General features: G+C 30.6%; 3 protein-coding genes across 4 annotated transcripts in view; 2 read left to right on the top strand and 1 right to left on the bottom strand.

Moving 5' to 3' along the window:
• Positions 1-1,832, bottom strand: part of LOC9317178 (thylakoidal processing peptidase 1, chloroplastic) — a 2,108-nt gene extending 276 nt beyond the window's left edge. The window contains exons 1-6 of the mRNA XM_002879219.2: positions 1,230-1,832; positions 899-967; positions 726-794; positions 454-540; positions 303-370; positions 1-199 (exon numbers count right to left, since the gene is read on the bottom strand). The exon at positions 1-199 is cut by the window's left edge and continues 276 nt beyond it. Coding sequence (XP_002879265.1) covers positions 76-199; positions 303-370; positions 454-540; positions 726-794; positions 899-967; positions 1,230-1,832 — 1,020 coding nt within the window. The 3' untranslated portion in view covers positions 1-75. The remainder of the gene's footprint in view (positions 200-302; positions 371-453; positions 541-725; positions 795-898; positions 968-1,229) is intronic.
• Positions 1,833-12,588: 10,756 nt separating this feature from the next.
• Positions 12,589-14,564, top strand: LOC9317177 (MYB-like transcription factor TCL1). The gene is made up of 3 exons (XM_021029499.1): positions 12,589-12,923; positions 13,089-13,176; positions 14,225-14,564. The coding sequence occupies exons 1-3, from the start codon at positions 12,854-12,856 to the stop codon at positions 14,319-14,321; spliced, it is 255 nt and encodes an 84-aa protein (XP_020885158.1). The 5' UTR covers positions 12,589-12,853; the 3' UTR covers positions 14,322-14,564.
• Positions 14,565-21,068: 6,504 nt separating this feature from the next.
• LOC9317176 (MYB-like transcription factor TCL2) lies at positions 21,069-22,789 on the top strand. Of its 2 annotated transcripts, none has more exons than XM_002881063.2 (3): positions 21,069-21,369; positions 21,509-21,596; positions 22,428-22,789. In XM_002881063.2, exons 1-3 carry the CDS (start codon positions 21,297-21,299, stop codon positions 22,570-22,572), a joined length of 306 nt encoding a protein of 101 aa, XP_002881109.1. In that variant the 5' UTR covers positions 21,069-21,296; the 3' UTR covers positions 22,573-22,789. The 2 variants fall into 2 exon arrangements, with proteins under 2 accessions (XP_002881109.1, XP_020885156.1); XM_021029497.1 differs by having other exon boundaries at positions 22,442-22,505.
• Positions 22,790-24,306: the final 1,517 nt, after the last annotated feature.

Here is a 24,306-nt window from a genome sequence, read left to right as displayed (position 1 = left end):
GCCTGCCCAGTTCTGACCAGACTGGTTTTGCACAATCTTGTGCTTTAATCCTAATAAGCATCCAACTTTATTTTGTCATGAAACTGCAACAGGTCCCTTTGGGATAGCTTGGTCGTGGTATATGGTGTCTGATACTTTGCTCGGTGGCCAGTACCGGAACACAGATCTTCCAACGATGTTCTCTATTGGAAGTGGACCCCTGCATTTACAATCACCATAACACGATTAGCAACAATGAATGGCTGATTACAATTTACAAGAATGCTTATAATCGATAATACGTATTTGATCGTAGAGTTTACCAGTTATGAGAGTCAAAGCTTTTGTTGCGGTTGTCACCAAGGACAAAGACATAACCTTTGGGGACAAACTGCAAATAAACATGAAAGCAAACCTCGTAAACAATCTGATACTCAACAAGGATGAACAAAATGGTAAGTATAAGTTGCTCACCATTGGTTCCATTTCATATGACATTGGCTCTAAGACAAAATCTTCTTCTTGCACAATGTCATTCACCAAGAGCTTCCCATCACGAACCTGCATGGTACAGCATCCACAGGTTAGACAAAAATTTGATTAAAAACAGAAAAAGGGCTGGGTCCATTTCTGAGAAAACTTGTTGTCCAAGATAGCCTCTACATAAATAATACCGACCGAGGAGAAAAAAGACTTCAATGGGTGAAAAGGATCAATCAACAAGTGGATTGGATATAAGGGCTTACTTCAACCCAGTTACCTTCACTTGCCACTATCCTCTTTATGAATACATCATTGGAACTGTAATCATAATCCTGCAATTCAAAGGAGAATATCATCAAATACTTTAGTTTACAATATAAGATACCACACAAAAGCTGATACATCTGAATAACAAGAACTTTGAACTGTGACATACCAGCAAGATTGGAGGAGCCTTGAAGATCACTATATCTGAAACCTCTGGCTTCCTGAAAAAGTACGAGACCTGCCCAACACCAAGGCACACAAACAGTTTAGACATAAGAAACTAAAAGAGTCTCATTCAAAAACCAACATCAAGCAAGTAAACAAAGCTCAAGGTGCAGTCTAGCAATTGTCTATAGAACAACCTTCACACCAATGCCACAAGCTCACTAAAACAATTTGTACACATTCAATAAACCATAAGAGTATCATACAACTATTTCCATCCTAAACATGTAAGAACTAAGGTAAAAGTCATTAGATAGCAGACTCAGAATTCATACCTTCTCCGCCATAACGCGATCACCGACATCCAAGGTAGGGTACATAGACGTTGAAGGAATAGACTTTGGCTCCGCAAGAGCCGATCGGAAAAGGATAGAGACAGTAACCGCCGTGAAAGCAGCCTTTGCATCCTCAGAACAAATATTCAAAAGCTTATTAACCCATCCACTTCCTCCACTCCTCGATTCCTTATCATCATCATCATCACACAACGTTCCTCCTTTGTCCACATCATCAACTTCCGGCGGATTCTTCATCCATTTCGATCCTTGAAGAAACGGAATAATAGAAGAAGCCTTGAAAGATGAAACCCCCAAAACATTCATCGTCGTTGACGATTCAGGAACCGACGTTGACCTCAAGATCGAGATCAAACCCATGACAAGCGGGTTTTGACTTCCTTCTCCGATGAGCTCCTTCGCGATGCTACCATACATCGATGGAGGTCGATACCGAGAAGATTTATCAAAATCACGCTTGTGGGTGAAGAATCTAGGACGAACAAAGGACTCAAAGCAGCATCGGAGATCACCGCCGGGACGGATCCCGACGAGATTCCGAGCAACATGAGTGGAATAAGTGAAAGTAATTCTAATCGCCATAACTACGAATTTGAAGAAGAACTTGAACAAGTAAGGGTAAATCGAAGTGTCGTAAAGCAACAAACTTTAAGCTAAAGAGAGACTCAGAAGAACAAGTAACCCATTTCTTATCAATCGATCAGTGAATTGAAAACAGAATCGACGAATTGAAAGGTCGGACTATGTCCGACGAGTCAATTGGAAGAAGGTGAATTCTCTCCGGCGAGATTGATTGGATTCAGGTGAGAAGAAAACGAGTTAAAGGTGGAGACTTTAGAGGGAGAAAGATCTGGAAAATCCCTAAAGGGCAGATCTTTGAGTTTGAGATTAGTTTTGCAATCAAAGGAAACTTCGAGTTTGAGAGTAGAAGAGAGAAAGAAATGGTGAACTCTTTTGTTTTCGGATTTTAAATTAATTTGTTTTCCGATTTTAAATTAATTTTTTCCAGAAAAGTCAAAGTTTGACCAAAAAAGATGAAGAAGGAGATGAGTCAAAGCTGGCTGCTGGGCTTTTTGGGCCACACGATCATTTGTAGTGCTTGACGAAACCACTGTATTTTGTTTATTATTTTTGGAAAAATATCGCCAGCTACTTAAATATAGCAGAATACATAGCTCACATGTCAAAACTAAATGACACTTTGCTATCTAATTATATGGATTACATGGTCAGATATACGAAGTATTTAACATCATGTGATCAATATTATAAACATAAAATCTCAGATTAACCGATCGATTGATCAACAAAAATATTCAAAAGTAATTTTTTGTTTATTTTTAATATTAAAAAATAATTTTATTTGGTGTTGTATAATCAAATAATACATTTTATATCTAATGTAAATTTATATATAATGCATTGATTCTTGTAGTAGTTAGCTTTTTCAATTTCAAAACTAAACTAAAAATATAAGAAAATGATTTAAATTTTTTAAGATATAAACTATTCATAATATTAATAGTTACTTTTTTAACTATTAATATTATGAATATTTTATATCTTTAAAATTTTGACTTTGTAGTTTATTAAATAGTTTATATTTAGAAACTTTTTTACTAAACTACATTTTTAATATTTTTTAAAAAAATTATATTGCATATTATTTTTGACTTTGTAGTATTGATTTGTATTTTTTAGAGATGAAAAGTAAAGTTGCAAAACACCATTTTTATATAATTATAATAAATTTACTAAATTTGTAATATATATATATATATATATATATATATTAATAAACCCGTGTATAACACGGATCCTAATCTAGTTTATGATAGGATATAGTATTTTTTAAACTTGAAAAGTTTGCTAGGATGATATTTTTCCAACTTAAAAAGTATTGTGGTATTTTTTAAAAAAATTGAAAATTCATATCGCAATCAAATCGTTGAAGATATTGAATTTCGCTGATTTCTTACGAGAATTATGCCACTTCATTGTTGTTAAGAATATACAAAAAAAAAAAAAAAAAAAAAGTAAACTACAAGAAATGTGAGTTGCACTAATTTTTTTTTCTTTTTTGAAAAGTTTTAAAGGTAATGGAATAAGTCATGTGTTTCGTATCTGTTTCGCCTGGTTGCCTGAATAGATTTTCTTTTTGGTTTGTCATGTTTTTTCTTTTAATTAAAATAGTACTCAAAAGAGCCATTCTTGTGGAATGTTGTTTACATAAGTGATATGAAGCGGTTCCGTACGAATTTTTCGTGCCAGATTATCCGCTTAGTGTAGTTTGTGGAATTTTTCGTACGAATTTTTTGTGGAATGTTTGTCATGTTAGTAATGGTAGTTTTTAGTGTAGAACAACAAGAAATTTGACTGAGCAAATGTTTTTTTTTTTTTTTGTCGACTGAACAAATGTTATGGCCTTGAATGGCGTACGGTTATTTAACGGTTCAAACGTCAAGGGTGGGAGAAACACTTTTGTGCTTCCATTCATCATTCTATTATATTAAAAAGCAGTTCAACATTTAAAATAATAAAATATTAAAGGAACCGCAAGTGGTTCAAATTTGTGAAGAAGAACCATGATCTGCTAACAACAGTAATTACACAGCCAATAACGAGTGTATCAAGTGTGTTTCTTCTGTGATATATTTATTTAATAAAAATATTGTTTTGGGATTTTCATGATCAAGTTTCTTTTGTACTCAAACTTATTTAAATAACAAATAATGTTATAAAAGTAAATGTTACAAAAATAAATAATATTACAGTTATTAAAAGATAGTTCTTTGTTAGACTTAATACTATTACTTTTTAATTAAAACACTAAATAATTTAAAATAAAATGAAAGTATTACATATTTAAAAAGAATAAAAATAAAATAACAATTTCAAGTTAAGATAATTCTCTTCATTATAATAGTTTTGTACCCATTATTATGCTATTTTAGCAAAGTCTTATCTGTTTTCAAATCAAATTTATCAACTGCAGATGAAAATAATTGTATAAATTACCCAAACAATTATGATCATTATTGTTAATATTACGATAACACATATTAATCCAAATTTTATATTTCGGATAATGATTTAAAATACTTGAATTACAAATATTATATTTTTACTTGCATTATCTAAACTATTTTTTGGAGTTATAATAATATGTATATTATTTTGTAAAGTATTTTATCTAAAATTGAAATTAATTTATAGACATTTTAGTACATTTATAAATATTTTCTTAAATACATGTTGAAGAATATCCTAACCAATATTATAAATTTATTTTAATATTATTGTTTTTAGTGTGTATTGTTTATGTAAATATTTTATTTAAAATTAACATTTTCTACAATATAAATATTTCACCCGCATCGCCTGATCCGCTTTCACAATTCAACACATATTTAAAACGTTCGAACCGCTTGATCCGCATTTGTACCGCCAGATCTACTTGATCCGCTTTTGTTCTGCTTGGTACGCTTGATCCGCTTGATCCACTCCGCCCGATACGCTTTCTCCATTCGGAACCTATATATATGAGACTCTGCACATTTGTGTTAAAAAATAATAATACTCTGAACATTCTAAAACAAATCAGATGCGACGGTATATTATATTAGCTAGACAGAAGACAGTATTAAATCACATTCCTAAGAATTGTTCTAGAAGAATTTTTATTTGACTTTACATATGCATTTACTATTTTACTTCTCTTATGAAGTGGGTCTACATGGTTAACTATGGGATTTATTGTTATTCTTACAAGCAGAACCAGCACTGTATAACTTCAAATTTTTTTACAATATACTAGATTTTAACCCGCGGGATGATTTAATTTTAAAGTTAGTATAAAAATATTTTGTAAATTGTATCTCCTTATAACATATTTATTTATATTATAGTTTACAATTGTTATTAAGTAACGGTATACCACGAGTCCACGAGATAATTATTAATAAACTGAGGATTTAACCTGTATTAAAGCGGTATATAAATATTGATTCAAATTCGTTCGCCATATAAATCATTTCCGAAATATAACCCGTTCCGTAATTTCTTAACCCGTCCTGTGATTTGTATTAAAAAAATAAGGATTAAATCCGTATTGAAGCGGCGGATTAATGATATTTTAATCTTTTTATTATTGTTGATTCAAAAACCCGTCCCGCCAAACCCATCCCGCCAAAAAACTCATTTATTTTATTAATGTTCTTATTTATGATATGATTCTGAATCATTGTCTAAATATTTTAATCGATGTAGAATGTTGAACACACATTTTCGTCAATTGGATAATATATGTCCGTTTTTAAAATTTTGAATCACAGTATATGCAGAAAAAAAATTGATTTTTTTTTTTACTTTATGTATTATATGATGATTCAAAACAGTTAAAAACAAATCAAACAAAGATGATAGGAGAATCATAATTATAAATCTTAATCAAATCTTCTAAAAATCTAAATTATTAAATATGGAATATCCGGTGTATGAGTTGGGTTAAATATAACCCGACCCAACAAATTTTTTTTGAATGAATTTTTAAAATGGGTCGGATATCCGATATACCCGAAAGCTTTTTTACCCACCCGTCACAAAAAGTGCTGCGATTATACTAGTATAGATATATATATATAATATATATCTATATATATTGATAAAAGGCTTCCTGTATTTCTAATATTATAATTAAATAGTAAATTATAAACTAGGTTCTACGTATCATAGATCCTTAATTATCTAATGTCAAATTTAAAACATAAAAGTAGAACCACAGTGCAAGTTATATGCATATATAAATTCAAATATGGTATGCTTGACATTAGTGTTGGTTCTGAGTTCTGACTTTTGACAAATATTTTCCCGTAAGTAGGTAATAACAATTAAGTGATTATAATGTACGTTCTTATGTTAGGTCACACATATTTGGATAAAAATGGTTCTTATTGTTAGGTCTGAGAAAACAAATCGAGGTCGTATAAAAAAAAAGGTTGTGAATGAAGAGTGGGAAAAGAGCGTATCAAAAAGCAGAGCGGATGACAAGTTTTCATCTTTCCATTCAACAATTTTAATTATCATCATACAGTTCATCATTTCATCTTTCCATTCAACAATTTTAATTGGCTCCGAATGGAGAAAACGAATCGGATAGAGCGGATCAAGCGGTTCAAGCGTATCAAGCAGAACAACAGCGGATCAAGCAGATCTGGCATTACAAGTGCGGATCAAGTGGTTCGAACGCTTCAAAATATGTGTTGAATGGTGAAAGCGGATCATAAAGTGCGGATGAAATATTTATATTATGAAAACATTAATTTTAAATAAAATATTTTACATAAACTATACATATTCAAAATTATATTAAAATAAATTATCAATATTGGTTTACATACTCTTAAACTTGTATTTAAACAAAATGCACTAAAAATATCTATAAATTAATTCAAGTATAATGATAAAAAGGGATGAGATCTTAAATAATACAAGTAAAAATATATAATATACGTAATTCTAATAATTGAAAAGACACAATTATCCTTTTTATTATTTCTCTACAAACACAAACAAATATCTTCATCTTCTTCTCTTCTATATCGTTTCATGCTCTCTCTCTCATATTCCTTGCTCTATCTCTCCTCTTCCTTTCTTTATTTCGTCTCTCTTACAACTATTGTTTAGATCTAAGATTTATTTTCAATTGTTTAGATCTTTTTGCATATCCACCATCGTCTTATTCTCTTTCTAGATCAAAAAATTCAAATCTGTAAATTTTGATATCCTCAAGAATACATCCTTTTGATTTTCCATATAAATCAAATTCATTTTCGCATCTAAATATGATGATTTACTGGTTGTGATTTTGTTTCTAATTGGTTATTCCACTTCAATTGTGCAGATTAAGTGTTTGTTGTCTACGAGGAAGTCGAAGACAAAGATGTCTACTAGAAAACTGAAGACGAAGAAAAAGATGTCTACAAGGAAAGACAAAAAAGATGTCTACGATAAAACCGAAAATGTATTCTTGTCCATACCTTTTGTTACTTTAAATTTTTTGTCCATTTACCCGATTAGAGATTATGAGCAGAAGTTACCAACGATTGTTGGTCCACGATGTAAGACAATTTTACCCTTCTTCTTACTTTCCACAAAACCAATGTCTTTTTCATCTCCTCTCTTTACTACTTTTGCAAAACTAACAAAAACGAATCTAGAAATTCCAAAAAAAGGTGAAGAGCTTTGGTTTTGTTGATTATGATTTCTTCGTCGGAGCTATTAATTGCCGCCGTCATCATCATTCGTGACATGACATCTTGTCATCGTTTTTTTATTTACAGTATAATTATTGTCCACAACACAATATTTTTGTCTACAATCTCTATATATGATTTTTTAGTTGCCATGTATATTCACGGTATAATTATTGTCCACAACATAATATTATTGTCTATTGTCTGTATATACGATATTCTGGTCCACGCTATGTATATTCACTATATATGTTGTCCACGATATCTATACCCGATGTCATTACTTTATTTTAATGGACAAACTTAGTCATTTCAATTATATTTACACTATAATTATTGTTCACGATATAACTTTCTTACTTTTTTACTTTTTTACTTTTTTTTTTGTCATCCGCAATTAATTAGAGCTCAAAAGAGCCATTCCTGAGGAATGTTATTTACATAGGTGATATGAAGCGGTTCTGTACGAACTTTTCGTGCCAGGTTATCCGCCTTAACATTAGCCCTACGAGAAATTAAAGATAAAGAAAAAGATGAAAACTCCTCCTTGTCGCTCTGAAATTCCTCCAAATACACTGAAAACGCCGGCCATTCGGTTAGAGAAGACACCATCTTCACCAGGTCTGAACAGTCTGTAAAGAACGCTACCTCTTGATTATCTGCACCAATCATACACTTCATCGCCCAGAGAAGGACCTCGACTTCGGCATGTAGTGGAGATAGACTTCTACAGAGGTTCGCAACTCCCATGGTTGACGGCTCTCCATTTGACGATGTACAGAACCAGCCTGTACCAGAGAACTTATCACTTTCTTTCCATGATCCATCCACAAAACAATGGTATCCCGAATACTCCGCCTCAAGTGGAATATCCCTTATTCGATCTTGATTTACCAATTTCACAGACCATGATTTTCATTATGGAGCTCAATTTGAGCTGACTGCCACAATTGTGCCTCTTTTTCCGCTAATCGTAATACTTCTACTGGGTCTGTATCTATGTTTTCAAAGATTTTTTCGTTCCTTGCTTTCCAAATATACCAAATAATCCATGGGAAGGCTGACGAATCAACTTCCGTAGGTATTCTCCAAAATAAGTGATCCAAATTCGTCAAATTTGATTACGTGGGGAAAATCCCCATAGCCGTAGGAATCTGTGAAAGTGCCCAAATCTGCCTTGCCGGGTGGCACTGAAAGAGTGTATGATTGATTGTTTCCTAGATGCGCCACATCTGGCACATCCCGTATCACAAACAATTCCTCTTTTCCTTAAATTTTCCATGACCGGTACACATCCCGTTAAGATTTGCCATATGAAATGGCGTATCTTAGGTGGACACTGCACTTGCCAAGAATATGCTTTTAACATGTTGATGTTAGGGCCAAAAACGTTTAAATTAGTCTCCGACTTTTCCATCCGTGTAGAATGATATCCCGATTTCACTGTATATTTTCCGGATTTTGTAAAATGCCAACCCAAAGAATCTTCTTTTGTTGGCGCACCCACAGGTATGGCGCTGATTAGAGCGACATCTTCTGGAGTAAACATCGCTTTTAAGAAATCAATATTCCAAAAGTTCGACCGACTATCTATAAGGTCTTTAACTTTTAAAGATGGGTCAGCAACTGACCCATTACTTTTTGCTGGTCTCGGGAATTGAGCTGGAATCCAGGGATCCTCCCACACCAGGATGGATGTCCCAGAACCGACTCTTTTAATAAGTCTTTTATTAACCAGAGATCTAGCTGAACATATACTCCGCCATCCATATGATGGGGAATATGATTTTATATTTTCCAAAGGATTGGTTTTCTTAAAATACCGTCCTTTAAACACTTTTGCGAATAAAGAATCTGGAACCGTAATCAACCGCCATAATTGTTTTGCTAGTAAAGCTGAATTAAAATCGTCCACATTCCGAAATCCTATTTACCCTTCCGATTTGCTATCGCACAATTTGTTCCAAGCCATCCAGTGCATACCTCTGGAGTCACCATTTGAGCTCCACCAAAAATTTGCTACCGCGCTAGTAAGTTTAGAAGTGATTGTTTTCGGTAGTCTGAAACACGACATAACATAAGTTGGTAGTGCTGCAGCTACCGATTTAATCATTACTTCTTTTCCCCCTTTTAATAAAAATTTAGCCGACCATCCGTTAATCCTTGTTTGTAGTCTATCTCTGACAAAAGAGAAAATTTTTGTCTTGGAGCCCCCTAAACTCTCCGGTAATCCGAGATAAGAACCCATACCACCGATATTAGTGATACCTAAGGTAGATTTGATTTCTTCCTTGATATCATCATCTATTTTGTGTCCAAACTGAATCGAGGATTTTAAAAAATTAATCTGCTATCCCGAGACCTCTTCATACTTCTTTAAAATCCCTAAAATTACCCCGCATTAGTCTTTGTTAGCCTTGCAAAAAAATAAACTATCATCCGCAAATAACAGATGTGAAACCGAAGGGCTTGCATTTGCCACTTTGATGCCTGTAATTAATTTCTTACTTTTTTACTTTAATTTTACACAAAATGCTTTTTTTGTTGTTTTGTGACTTATTTCAATACGCAAGAAAAATACGTTTATTATTATTAACTGATTTTTTTGTTTTACTTTTCACCCTCTTTTTTTTATAAAAGCATCCTCTTTTTTTTTTAACAGCTCAACATGTATAGAAACCAAAAGAAATTTTGGTCTAATGTGTCATTTACTGTAGCAAAACTTATACAAATTGCCACAAAAAATTTTCTTTTCTCAATCTGTCATTTTTCCACTTTATGGCAGACAGACAAAGACAAAAATACCCTCAGACGAAAATATCTAAATATCAGATATTTGGTGGACAAAACTTTGTTTCGGAAAATTTTGGTAGACAAAAAATAATATCCACATTTGAAACAACATATTGGGATGATATTTGGTGTACAACAAATATTATCCACATTTAAAACAACAGACTTTAAAGAAATTTGGTGGACAAGAATTCAAAACGGCATATTTCGAAAATTTTGGTAGACAAGAAATGTTGTCCACATTTGAAACAATAGATTGAGAAGATATTTGGAGGACAACAAATATTGTCCACATTTGAAACAAACAGACTTCAAAGAAATTTGGTGGACAAGAATTCCAAACGAAATAATTCAAAAATTTTGGTAGACAAGAAATGTTGTCCACATGTATCTTCTTCCTTCTCAGATTTAGATTCGCTTCCACTTTCCAAACCAGATTCAGACCCAGATTTTTAATCTTGCTAAATCGCCAACGATGTATTCCTAGATCGAAAACGTGATAAACTCTTATATCTAGGGAGATTGAGCTTCATTTTTTAGAGAAAAAAAGAGAGAGAAAGAGAGATGAGAAAGAAATGAGAGGAATGGAGATTGAACAAAAAAGCTTTCTCTCTAAAGGGTAAATTGGACTTTGCAAGTTGGGTTATAAATTGGATTGTGGCACAATTGAAAAGGATTTGTGGGTTGTGGCAATTTTGGTAAGAATTGCTACATTGTGTGGCACATTTCTTAGATTTCTCAAACCAAAATACTCCTTCCTTCATGGGGGCATTTTCGTCAGATCACGTCCTCATTACCACAAGAATGTGGCATATCTCACAAATTTTTGAGAATGTGGTATTTTGCATAAGGGACCCACATCTTTGTGGTAGATATGATAGTTTTCCCTTTGTAAAATACTTTTCAGTTCACCATCATGTTCTTTCATTGAAGCGTTTAGGCTTGGGAAAATTAACCCAATCGGAACCAAAATAAAAAGAACCGAAACTAAACAAAAATTTGAAAATATCCAAATGGATCATAAATTCTAGAACCGTAATCGTACTGATACCGAAGTAAAATATTTCGGGTATCCGAAAATACCTGAAATATTATTAGTTATTTTTAGATCGAATAATCAAAAATTTCCAGAATTATATAGAAATACCAAAAAGTACATGAATAACTAAAAAAATATCCGTAAATATCCAAAAATAACCGAAATGTCCGAAAATATCTCAAACAGAATATCCGAATGGATACTAAACTTCAAAACCGAAAGAACTGGAACCGAACTAAAACCGAACCAAAATTTTAAAATATCCGATTAGATTCTACATTCTAAAACCGAAACCGAGTGCCGAGTGGAAGCGAACTTATCTAAATACCTACCTGAACGCCCAAACCTAGAAGCTGTCGTAGAACTTCTAGCTCGTACCGCAGTCCTATTGTTATCTCTCCAATAATAATAGGAAGAGAGAAATGTACTTCACTGTTTTCTGTATTCCAGCTTTTTTTTAATAATAATCCAAATATTTAACTCGAGTAAGAAATATGTTTCAAACTTCACGTTAGAAATAAGATAAGACCTAAAATACTAATAATATAAACTAGTGGATTTTCAGATGGTTTTGAGCTAGAGATCCATGCAATTAATAGAGTTTGAAAACATACATACATTGGTTCACTATGATAACATGCTAAATTAGAACTAGTGCCTTTGCCTACTCATTCTCAAAACTGCGAAAGTTTTCGCTTAAAATGCCAATTCCAAAACAATTTTTATTCGTCTACATCTTTCCTTTTGTCACATATTGTGTTGTGTATGAGTGTGGATCAACAACTAGCGAGGCATCTTTTTGTGGTATCTATAATTCGTTCACTTTTTTTATGTATTTACTATTTAGGATTCCTATCAGAAAAGAGAGGGATTTCCACTTCGTTTCCTATCTTTTAGTTTACGAGTTTCTGTTAAAATTTATTTATCCACTTCGTTCCATCATAGTTATTAAAAAGGATAAAAAAAATTGCAAAATAATCAAAATTAACAACATAAAAATTGCAAAAATATTTATTTCCAATAGAAAAAAATATTTTAAAATTCACTTTGAAGTATTTTGTTTCTTAATGTTTAAAATATAATAATTTTACAAGAACTTTAATATATTAATTTTCTTATCATCAAATACATAATAAATATATCGTTTATATGTCTACTTATCTTATAAACACACATATATTATATGCATGTATTATTATTAAAAAAGCGGAATGGATATCCATAATTTTAAGTTTCTGTATCTGTGATTTGCTTTAGTTTTGAAAATTAGTTTTAGCATTTAATAGCTTCAGTAAGTTATATAGTTATCTATATTTTGTCCAGGCCAATCAACAAGTCTCCCTACATAAAGGTAAGTGGTCAAGGAGTAGAGTTGGGGACCTCTCTTTGTGTCTCTCTCTTTCCTCTTCTACGCAAGTTCTCTACATAGTTTTGTAACCTCACATCTTTTTCTTCCCTAGCATTCTCCAATTTTTCAGTTTCTCTCTAATATTTGTGTTCATCTTTTTCCAATACTAATGGATAACACAAACCGTCTTCGCCGCCTTCAGGGTCGTAAGCAACCCAAGTTCACTCATAACTCCGAAGGTTTCTCTTTGATTTAGTTGATATCTAATTGTTCTTCCTTTTAGTCTACACTCATACATTTGACCAGTAACGTTAAATTATTTTCTCACGTTTTCACTTTTTTTTTTACTTGTGCACCAACACGTTTTCACTAATAGTTGATTGAATATACTAAATAAAATGCAGAAGTGTGTAGTATGAAATGGGAGTTTATCAATATGACCGAACAAGAAGAAGATCTCATCTTTAGAATGTACAGACTTGTTGGTGACAGGTACGTAACATTTCTTGTTCTGTTTATATATTTAATTATTTATCATCTCGTTCCATAAAACTTTAAATTATTGACCTAATTCTATCTATATATAATGTGTATTTGTGCTTTAACAAAAAAAATGTGTCTTTGTGTGTGAGGGATAAAACTATTAGCCATGATCCAAAATCCTATCCGAGATCGTTTTTACTTTAATTTGTACTTAAAAGTCGGATATCTATAGATTCCGGATCTAAATACAGTGTAACCTCGGATCTGTCCACACCAAATCTGAATTCAAATATTATAATTTTAAAAATCCGATATCCGGATCTATAGTTAAATATATTAACAAATATTAAAAGATATAATATATGAAATTTTATTTTAAACCTTAATATCTAATTTAATTCATACTTTTTAAGACTTTTCAATATTTACTTTTTATTTCTTAAAAATTTGAATCCTAAGATTATTTAAGGAATCAATAATGACAAAGTGTAGATCAAAAAAAAAAATTGTTATATATTATACTACTTTCTCTCTTCCTAATTAATCCAAGTTTTAGAAAAAAATTGTTTCAAAAAGATATATATTTTTTCTTAAGTTTTTAATGCATTTTTTCATCAGTTAATGATGATGATTTGTAAACTTCAAGAAAATAATTGAATATTATTTGGTTTAGAGTTGTAAAAAATTGTTAATCACAAAAAATGAAAACCTTAAAACTTGGATTAATCACAAAGTATTGTTGGATTAATTAGTTATATATATATATATATATATATATATATATATATATATATTCTTAAAAATTAAATTAAAATTTTGTTATATGTGTAATGATATATGTAATGATATATATATATATATATAAACTAATTCACTTTTTAAAACTAATTATATATATATAACTAAACTAATTAAAAATTAGATTAAAAATTAATAAACTATATGTAATTTAATTTTTCTTAATTAGTTCGTTTTATTGTATAATAATCAAAAAACTAAATTTATAATAACATAGAATAATTAATATATGTTGGTCATAAATTGAATATATGGTCAGGTGGGATTTAATAGCAAGAAGAGTGGTGGGACGTGAGGCAATGGAGATAGAGAGATATTGGATTATGAGAAACTCCGACTTTTTCTCCCAAAAATGACGCAAACGTCACTCTCTTTAACATGTTTCTCTATTTCTCATCCTCATCAATTTCTGTTATTATGGACAAGAAAAGCTTTGAGGAAAAAAAAAAAAAAAAAGGACAAGAAAAGCTTTAGAGCCTGATTGGTAACAGCTGTAGCTTTACATTTTTTGCTGTAGATATATGACTGTAGGTTTATTTGCTATGGCTGTAGATTTTATTGCTGTAGAATTTTGGCTGTAGAATTTAAAATTTTGGAAAGTTAAAAATTATGTGTTTTAGGAAAAAAAGCTTTTTACAGCCAAAAAAGTGAATTAAGGAAATATTATGGCTGTGAAAAAAAAAGGAAAGCCAAAGCTTCTAAAGCTTGATTGGATGTATTTCAAATCTTTAGAAATTTTTTGCTTTTGTAAAGACTGTAAAGCACTTGCCAATCAGGCCCTAAGTTGTCGATTGGAATTCTCCTCATCATTAACTCTTCAATGTTCACGGAAACCACATGACAAATCTTCTTGTTTCCATTATAATAAATCTAGCTTTTTGTCATTGGCATCAAAAATTTAATAGAATAAGAAAGGTACGCAAAGAAGACACACACGGTTGAGCGAAAAGTGAAAAGAGTGTTATGAGGATACGAAATAAGTTCATTATAATGTCAAGAGTGTGAACCGCGGTATGATCATTCTATCCAAAATGAGATCGAAATTTGAGCTTGAATGTGAGAATATGCAATTACCAAAACAAGCAAAATCCCTCCACCTTTTTCTGATAGAGCTACAATAATAATATTATTGGGAACATCCGTACTAATAATATACACTTCCAAGTAACTTGCGGAAAAGTTAGTGGGCTTTAAATATAACGCATGACTGAAATTGGGCCGTATTCGATACTTTAGTATGTATAATTCTCTTAAAATTCGAACATCTGCTCAATAACCTCTTTCTGGTGACTCAACGTTGGCCCAGAAAATCGGAGAGTGACATTAACTGCTGGCAATAACCATACGCCGAAAGATTCCCAATTTTGAGCGTACGAAGTTTTGTTGTCGTCTCTCAAGGTCGAAAGATCTAGATACCTTGTTATCGTGGAAGAGATTTTTGAGGTATAGCCAGAGATCACATGCGTACGTACGTTTGTCTAATCTGTTTGTGCATAGGTCATTCGTTTTTGTTCTTATTAGATCTATCGTAAATGGATCTTGTGAAAGCTACAAGGAACTGTTTCTTAATGTTGTGAATGTTTGTTCGTCATCGAAATCATGATCTGGGGTAAAACCAAATACTTGCTCAAGGTCGCCAGAGGAAGCTGAAATCGATCGTTTTAAAACGAACATGGAGTTTATTGGGCCTATATGGGCTATTGTATATGTTGACATATATAAGTCAGTTTATGGTTTTAGGTTATTGAGATCCTTGTATAAATAAGGCACTTTGCCGTGAATGATATGAATAAACCTTTACAAGATAATAAGGCTTCTGTTTTTTTTTTTTTTTTTGAATATCTGGAAGTTCAAGTCCGAAGAACCTATATCTCTCAGAGGCGGGACTCACACCAGATTAAATTCATCTCCTTCGGAGAAGAGATCCCTCCCAACGGGCGTCGAATCCAGTACCTCCACCTGGGAGATTTACCACTGGACCAACACAACGTTGGTATAATAAGGCTTCTGTTAACTGCTGCAGAGCATACTTTACGCGGTCAACCGTATCTTCTGTACTTCTTTTGCTAAAAACTAAGGTTCTAATTTTGGTAACTGCATAATGGCGTTTTCTAATGTGATTATGCAAAAACTTTGCCAATCAAAAAAATTTGCATAACCGCATTACAAAACGCAAAAACGTTTTTGCTTAATAACAAAAATAAAAACTCATTATGCAAATAAGTAGGTATATAGTTGTTTATTTGCATAATGAATATTTATAATTTTATCCATACAAATATTAGTGATTAAAAAAGTAAGAAAATAATTGTTTACTATGAAACTTATACCATTTTTCGAATAATATTTAAAAAATTTTACAACTTCTTCATAATTTTAAATATTTAAATATTTTTATTTCAAATACTAGGACTTAGACCTCCGCGATGTCGTGGGAGAAAAGATTTCAAAAAAGTTTATAGAAAAAAATATCAAACGAAATGTCATAATAATAAATTGAAACAACAAGTTTCAAAACAATTTTTTTTTAACCATAAATAAATATATATTTTACGAAAATATGATAAAGAGACGTAGACCCTCAAAAATATTTTTTAAGATTTGTATTATTATTAAAAAATATTATGGTGAAAAGATGCGATCTTAAAAGAAAAATTAAACAAAAAGTTATAATGAGTAGATGCAATTTTTCAGTTTCTTAACCAATTATAAATATAACTATATAACTATATAAATATATTCATCAAAATATAATGATAAAAAGACGCAATATTTTAAATTGTGTTATGTTAAGAGGGAAAATCTTCGGAAAAAATTAACAAATAACCAAAATTGATAGTTATTTAGAAAAAAATAAAAATGATATAGATAACAAAGTATATATACGAATGCTAAATAGCAAAAAATGTACTTTTTTATGAGAAATATCAAACAAAAAGAAATAACAAATTTATACCACTTTTTAAGAAAATATATCTAAAGTTAAAAAGACATACAAGTTTAAATAGAAAAAACTGTTTGTAAAAGACACAATTATTAGAACAAAGAGTTTGTGATAAAAAAACACGAATAAAACATAGTGACAAGATAATACTTTAAATAAACATATATAACTTTAGATAATGCTTTGTTCAAAAAAAAAACTTGAGGTAATGCTCTAAAAAAGGTATTATAGAGGGCAATGTTGCAACGGTTCATCAAAGATACCTAAAATTATAATAATTCATCAAATAAACTAAAGTTGCAATGGTTCATCAAATGTAAAAAAAATCAAAATTTGTAACGGTTCATAAAATAAACCAAAGGTTACAACAGTTCATCAGATAAACCAAAATATTCATTGGTTCGTCAAATAAACCAAATATTACTATGTTCTATCAAATGGTAGCAACGTATTCATTTAAATAGTAATTAAATTAAAAATTTGATAAAGAACTATAGTCGAAAGACGGGACCGTAGATATCATATATACTAAAAGTTACAATGGTTTGTTAAATATACCAAATGTTGCAATGGTTTGTCAAATATACCAAATGTTACAACGGTTTGTCAAATATGTTATTATGCGATTATGCAATGTTACCAAATGTCAAATATACCAAATGTTGCAACGGTTTGTCAAATATGTTCTGCCATTACAATGTATCCAATCAATATATTTTTATTAAGTAATTTTATTTTGCGATTTTTTATTTTACAAGTTTTTATTAATTCTGCAACTTATGTTATTATGCGATTATGCAATATTACCTATGAGTGTCTATATTGGTGAGTTTTTCTTTGGATTAGCAGAAGAAGTTGGACATTTCTTTTTGGTCATTTTCCCCACATGTTAGTGTTAGTTTTGATTCTTTGATAAATAATTTTTTCAAGTAGCAATAATTTTATCTTAAACAAAATTAAGTAACAATAACTAAATTAATGTTGAAACTTATAGAGGCGGGCAAGCAAAATCTAAAGTAAAATCTAAAGATTCATGATTCATATTCAGTACGTACGTAGTTTTGTGGGGGAGGCTAAGATGAATGATGAATCCATTCTGTTCACTCATATAATGGGTACGGTGAAGTGAATTTACGTAGTCGTTCTTACTTCACATTTATAATCATTGGACCACTTCAGAAATATTGTCGACAAGTTCTTAAATCGACAAACATCTACCAATCAACAAACCATGTATTTATTCAATCTGTCTTTTTTTTTTTGTTTAGTTGATACTTATTGATCTGGTTTTTAAATTTGGCATCACTCATATATATACTAATAGATAAGTTATGGATAAACGTTAGTTGACGTGACGTACTCAAACCATGTTTGATGTTTTTTTTTTCCAAGGTCTGGTTTTCTTGCAAGTTTTACCAAAATTTACTATATATATAGTACTATAATATCTGCTGTTTATGATTAACCTAAACAGAGGAAAACATAAATAAGGAAGTCCTCGCTTGCACCATGCTATAGTATTTTGATATAATTAAATTAAATTAAATTATTGCACTACAACAAAAAGCTATATATCTATCTATATATATATATTGTAATTAAAGACTAGTCAGTTTTTACTGAATATAAATCTTAGCCGCCAATCTATAATATATAATCACGTAATGATAAATATAGACTTTCGTTTTCCCTGCGTTTGTCTAATAAATAAGAAAAGCTGTTAATATAGAAATCACAAACGATCTCTCTATTTTACTAAACGATAAGATATGATGATATTATTTCAAGATGATGATATATGAAAAACTCTTGTTAACAATAAAATCAGATTGACTACTCTAGATCAAGAATTTTGTTAATTCTTCTAATTAATTTTGACTCAACTTACACATTATTACTTATCGGACTGAAGAAATGTTTGGCATATCAGCCTCTATAAGAGACTGTAACCATACTGGAATTACATGATCAACTTAAACCAATTAAAAAAAAACAAAACTTATCTAAAGAACAAATCTGATACACTGATCAAAAGTGATTTGAAAAGAAACCAAAATCATAGAGGAACTTAACATTATTATAAGTGGAGAGCTTAGTCGAGGTTAAGCCTTGATTCTTTTTGTTAGTTAAAAACGAAACAGGATTTGTCTTGTACTAATTAATTAAATGTTTTTGTAAAAATGTATATGGTTCTTTATAGTTTCACGCTGAGATATGAACATTATATGATACAAAACCTAATGGTCCAAACACTAGCGATTTCTCTGACACAACTTTAAACCTTCTTTTACCAACAAAATAAAAAAAAATAAATAAATAAACTTTAAACCTTGAACAGAATTGAGCTTGCTAGGTGTCAGTTTCTTATTACAGAAACTGAATTTATTATCACTGAGACAAGTGCCGTGCCTATTCAGTTAAAAATGGGGCAACAGCCCTAGGCCACAATACTATATTCAAATTTTAGGCCACATTAACAAATTTATGTGTGTTTAGCTTACTTGTTTAATTTTTATGTTTAGTTTATTTTTCCTATTGGATTTTTATCACCACAGTCATTTATCTTTTAATTTTCATCCTTTATTATTTTATAATTTATCTTACATATTTTCTTACTCTATTGAAGTTATTTCTTACCAAAGTTTTTGATGATATTTTGTTAATTGAGTTTTTTTAATAATTAAAAAGGCCACAATTTTAATTTAGCCATAGGCCTCTTAAGTCATTGGCACGGCAGAGACATTTATTGAGAGACTTAAATATGTGTAGAATGCCAAACGTGAAAGAAAAAAAAAGTGTGTAGAATGCCAAAAGTGAAAGAGAGTGAGTAGAATGTAATATGTGTACATCGATAAACAAATAAGGTAATATGTGTAGAATGCCAAAAGTGTTAAGAAAAAGTACAAACAAACCGCTACTGGCTACTGGCTGGGCTATACGAGTACACAAGAAAAATCTAAATGATATTGGAAAACTCTAATAGAGTTGTACTTAACATTGTTGTAACTTAATATCTCACAGGCCAACATCTATCTCCGTCCGTAGAAATTCCAAAATTATATATAAAAAGAAAAACTGTGAGAATGATTGATATTGGATGCTGTCATATAATTCTTATGTTCATTATTAATGTATTTTCTAGGATTTTTACACATATTATGAAAATATATTAAAAATAATTATAAATGTATTATTTTTTATGATTTACAATTTTTTATAAATCTAAACCAATTAATTTTCTTGAAGTTTACAATTCATCAATAATAACCAATAAAATAATGCATAAAAAACTTACAATATCTATCTTTTTTGAAACAAAAGTTTTTCCTATAAATTACAATAATAAAGAACAAAAAGAATATATTAATTAGAACTAGCGTTATACTATAGTGAATAATAAATTAACACGTTATTTCTGCGACTTAGTTCAAAAACTATGTTAGAGTTTGATTGTTTCTACATAAAAATTCCAAGATCCACTAGTAAGATGAGTCATGCCGCATTAGTGGTGAATTTGCTTCTATGTACTACGTAGGTGATCAATGATCGAAATTACCACCATTTTCACGATCACTATAAACGTCTCAGCCTCTTAGGTGATATAAAAATCGAGCAAGTTTTCGCTTTAAAAAAGTGATACTCGAATTCAAATACATGCAAATTCCAATAAATACATTTCATCCCCATCATTTCTTATTTTGGGTTGTGTTGTGTATGAGTGTATCAACAATTAGGGCTCAACGCGGAGCTGGTTTTTTTTTTTTCTTTTTGTATCCATGACATGTTATATGGTTTTTAAGATAAGTCTTTATGATTCATATTTGCTTAAATAGCTGGATATTTAGTGTATATCTATAAAATTGTGTATTCCATTCATATCTCCACGACTTACTGCGTGGTTATTCATTCCGTTAATTTTCTGTTCTCATTGTGTTTTCCGGTATTACGTACTTGTTAGACTTTTCCCCTAGCTAGTAGTCAACCCCACAAGAAAAAATCTCCTAAACAATGTAGTTGAGAGCGAAGCAAGTATCCAAAGTTTTAAATTTGTAGTTTACATCAATTTTGATAAACATTATATTTTAGTATTTCATTTATATCGTAATTGACAATTTTTGTTTTTTTCAAATCGTATCGAAGATAATGGATTGAAGTGGATATAGATATCTTATCCAATTGTATCAAGAACAAGTCTACTGGTCCAGTAGTCCTCATTACGATAGCTTGGGGACCTCTTTTCTATATCTCTCTCTTTACTCTTCGTCACAAGTTTTCTATATAGTTTTCTCTACCTCACATCTACTTTTTCCATTGCATTCCCCAAACTTCAAATCATCAGTAGACTTGTTCTTGATACTCTCTTTACTTCTTTCAGTTTCCAATACCAATGGATAACACCAACCGTCTTCGTCCCCTTCGCAGTCCTAAGCAAACCAAGTTCACTCTACGTTACTCCGAAGGTTTCTCTTTAGTTTTTAGTTAATATCTAATCGACATTGCTTTTGGTTTAATATACTCATCCATTTAACTTAGCTACGCTCTCCTTTTTAATTTCAATGATATTTCATATTTGATTGAATATAACTAACTAAAATGCAGAGGTAAGTAGTGTGAAATGGGAGTTTACAAATATGACGGAACAAGAAGAAGATCTCATCTTTCGAATGCACAGACTTGTTGGTGATAGGTAACATCTTCTTCTTCTGTGTACAGATATCTCGTTCCATATAAAATTTTAAATTCATCTTGACGTATTGCTATCTATATAATATGTGTGTCTCCGTGTGTGAGTTTAGGCATACCCTTACGTGAAGCAATGGTGTCCACGATAAATATATTTTGAAGATATGATGTTCCATGTTTTACTCCTTTCGTTTTAGTTTAATTATCGTTTTAAAATTTGTTTTATAATATATAAAATTTTAGGATTTTAGTACAAACGTTTGGTAAAAATTTTAATTTTATTTCTATTATTTAATATCTTAACCAATAATTTTTTTTATATAAAATATATTAATAAAGAGTAAAACAAAAAAAAATTAATAGTTTTCTTTAATTTGTGTGAAAAAAAACTTTAGATATGTATACAATCTTATACTACTAGTTAAAACAACACATGGTTTTTTTTGTAACTCATACAACAACCTTTCAAAAAAAACTAATACAATTTTTACTACATAATTACTTATATGATAATGGTCGATCTAACTGTGGATACCTCTTGTATATTAGGATATATAACTTCCAAATATGCGTGGCTAGCTCATAAACGTTGATATGAATTTTAAGTATTAATTGATGTTTCATAATAAATTAATATATTTTTTTGGAAATTTCTTATATCTTTTTATTTTTAGTACCAAATTTAAAACCAAAATTCAGTTTTATGATCTCTATTAACTCAATTCACTATATAAAAAATATTATCAAATTTAAATAATATTTTTTTTAACATATGCAAACATTCATAATGAATAGTTAATTAATAAGATGTTGGCCATGAATTGAATAATATTAGGTGGGATTTAATAGCAGGAAGAGTGGTAGGACGAGAGGCAAAAGACATAGAGAGATACTGGATTATGAGAAACTGTGATCATTGTTCCCACAAACGACGCCGCCGATTCCACAAACTTTCCCGTTTCTCTATTTCTCCTCCTTAATTGTCTGTTATTATGGACAAGAAAAGCTTTATGTTGTTGATGAGTACGTAGAACAAAACTTCGATCGATGTTTATTCTTCTCATTAATGGTTGTTCAAGTTATTGTCAATTCTACAAGTTGTGCTACTCATCTTGTTCAATTCCAGCTATACATTTTGTAAGTTGTAACTCCGTCAAAATATTGATAGGAAAAAAATAAAGATTTAGAGTAAACGAATATATTTTTAGTTTAGTAGATAGCATAAAAAAAAAGAAGAAGAATATTCCCTACCATTTCGACAAGGATGAAGGACCACTCACACACACCTAACACTCAGATGTTATAACCATTCATCTTCTATAGCTCGCTACCTCTATTATTTGTCTTATTTGCGTCTTTAATCTCTGGCCCTTCCTTTCCTCCACCTTCTTTAAATTCCGCCTGCAAATTCATTTGTGCTTAAGAGTTAATTTACGGTTAAGGAAACAATAACGATGGAAAATGTATTAATGTAATTACCAAAAGTGGATTTTTTGTTTTTTGATGAATATATGAATTTTCATTAAATGAAAATGTTTGTAGAAACTACAATATTCTTTACACAAAAGATTGTTCCTAAAAACAAAGATAAAAACAAGTAAGAATCTATAAAAGGAGATATGAGTAGAGATGAATCTATTCATACTTTAGCCAAACCTGAATAAGGTTTTTAATATGTTAAAGTATATATGGTTTAAAAAGTGGACTTGAGGTTAGCTAATGCAGCCTCAAGACGTTTGTGGCCAATCCGAAAATCATCATGTTTGACTCACCACCAACACATTTTCTTGATCACCGTACCACATGGACAGTTAGGACAATGATAATGAGCTCTGAGGTTTATCATAATCGGTATCTTGATGAGAACATAACCGGTTAACCGGAGTAAACCGTCATTAGTTAGGTTGAAGATAAAATTGGGTTCATGCTATCTTCTTTGCTTATCCTATATTAGTGGGATTGCATTTCCACTTCTCACGTTTCTTAACTGTAGCTTTAGTGGTTAGTTTCTTTATTTTCTTTTCGTGTATTTAAACAATCATCGATCATCTATTGAAGGGAGACTTGAAAATTGACAAAACAGAATTTATCTCTTTAGTTACATGTTCTTATGTGTTCTTGTGTTAAACAAAACATATCTCTTTGGCTTTGAAGAGAGACCATCTATCATATCTAAAATATGTAATGTAACATATAGCTTAATGATACATATACACCTAACTTTGGTATATTTCCCATAAACACGTACCAGCCCCGGCTCAGATGGTTAGGGCGGAGGTGCGACGGTCCGGGGTTTTTTTTTTTATAAAAAAATTTACATATAAAAAAGGCCCAAATATTTTTAAAAAATATTATTAATATGAGAATTATATTTTAAAAGGCCTAATTATTTATAAGAAAATGTATAAAAAGGCCTAAAATTTTTAAAATAACAATTTTTACAATAAAAACTCTGCAAAATTTTTAAAAATTAGGTAAATTTTCTCTTTGTATATAATAATAGGCCAAAAAAAATTTTTTTGCCCTAAGGCTCTCAAATATATTGAGCCGGGGCTGATACGTACACCCAGATTCAATTATTTTAGGAAGAGAACAAAAAAAGAAGGTGATTTCATCAAGTCAAAGGTTAGGCTTTTTATACCATATCAACTTTAGTATTTGTAATTAATGGGCATGTCACATTACAACCTAATAAGTTCTTTCTTAACCGACAA

This window comes from Arabidopsis lyrata (assembly GCF_000004255.2).
Source record: "Arabidopsis lyrata subsp. lyrata unplaced genomic scaffold ARALYscaffold_4, whole genome shotgun sequence".
In the NCBI taxonomy this organism is placed as follows: Eukaryota; Viridiplantae; Streptophyta; class Magnoliopsida; order Brassicales; family Brassicaceae; genus Arabidopsis; species Arabidopsis lyrata.
This window is presented reverse-complemented; position numbering and strand designations above follow the sequence as displayed.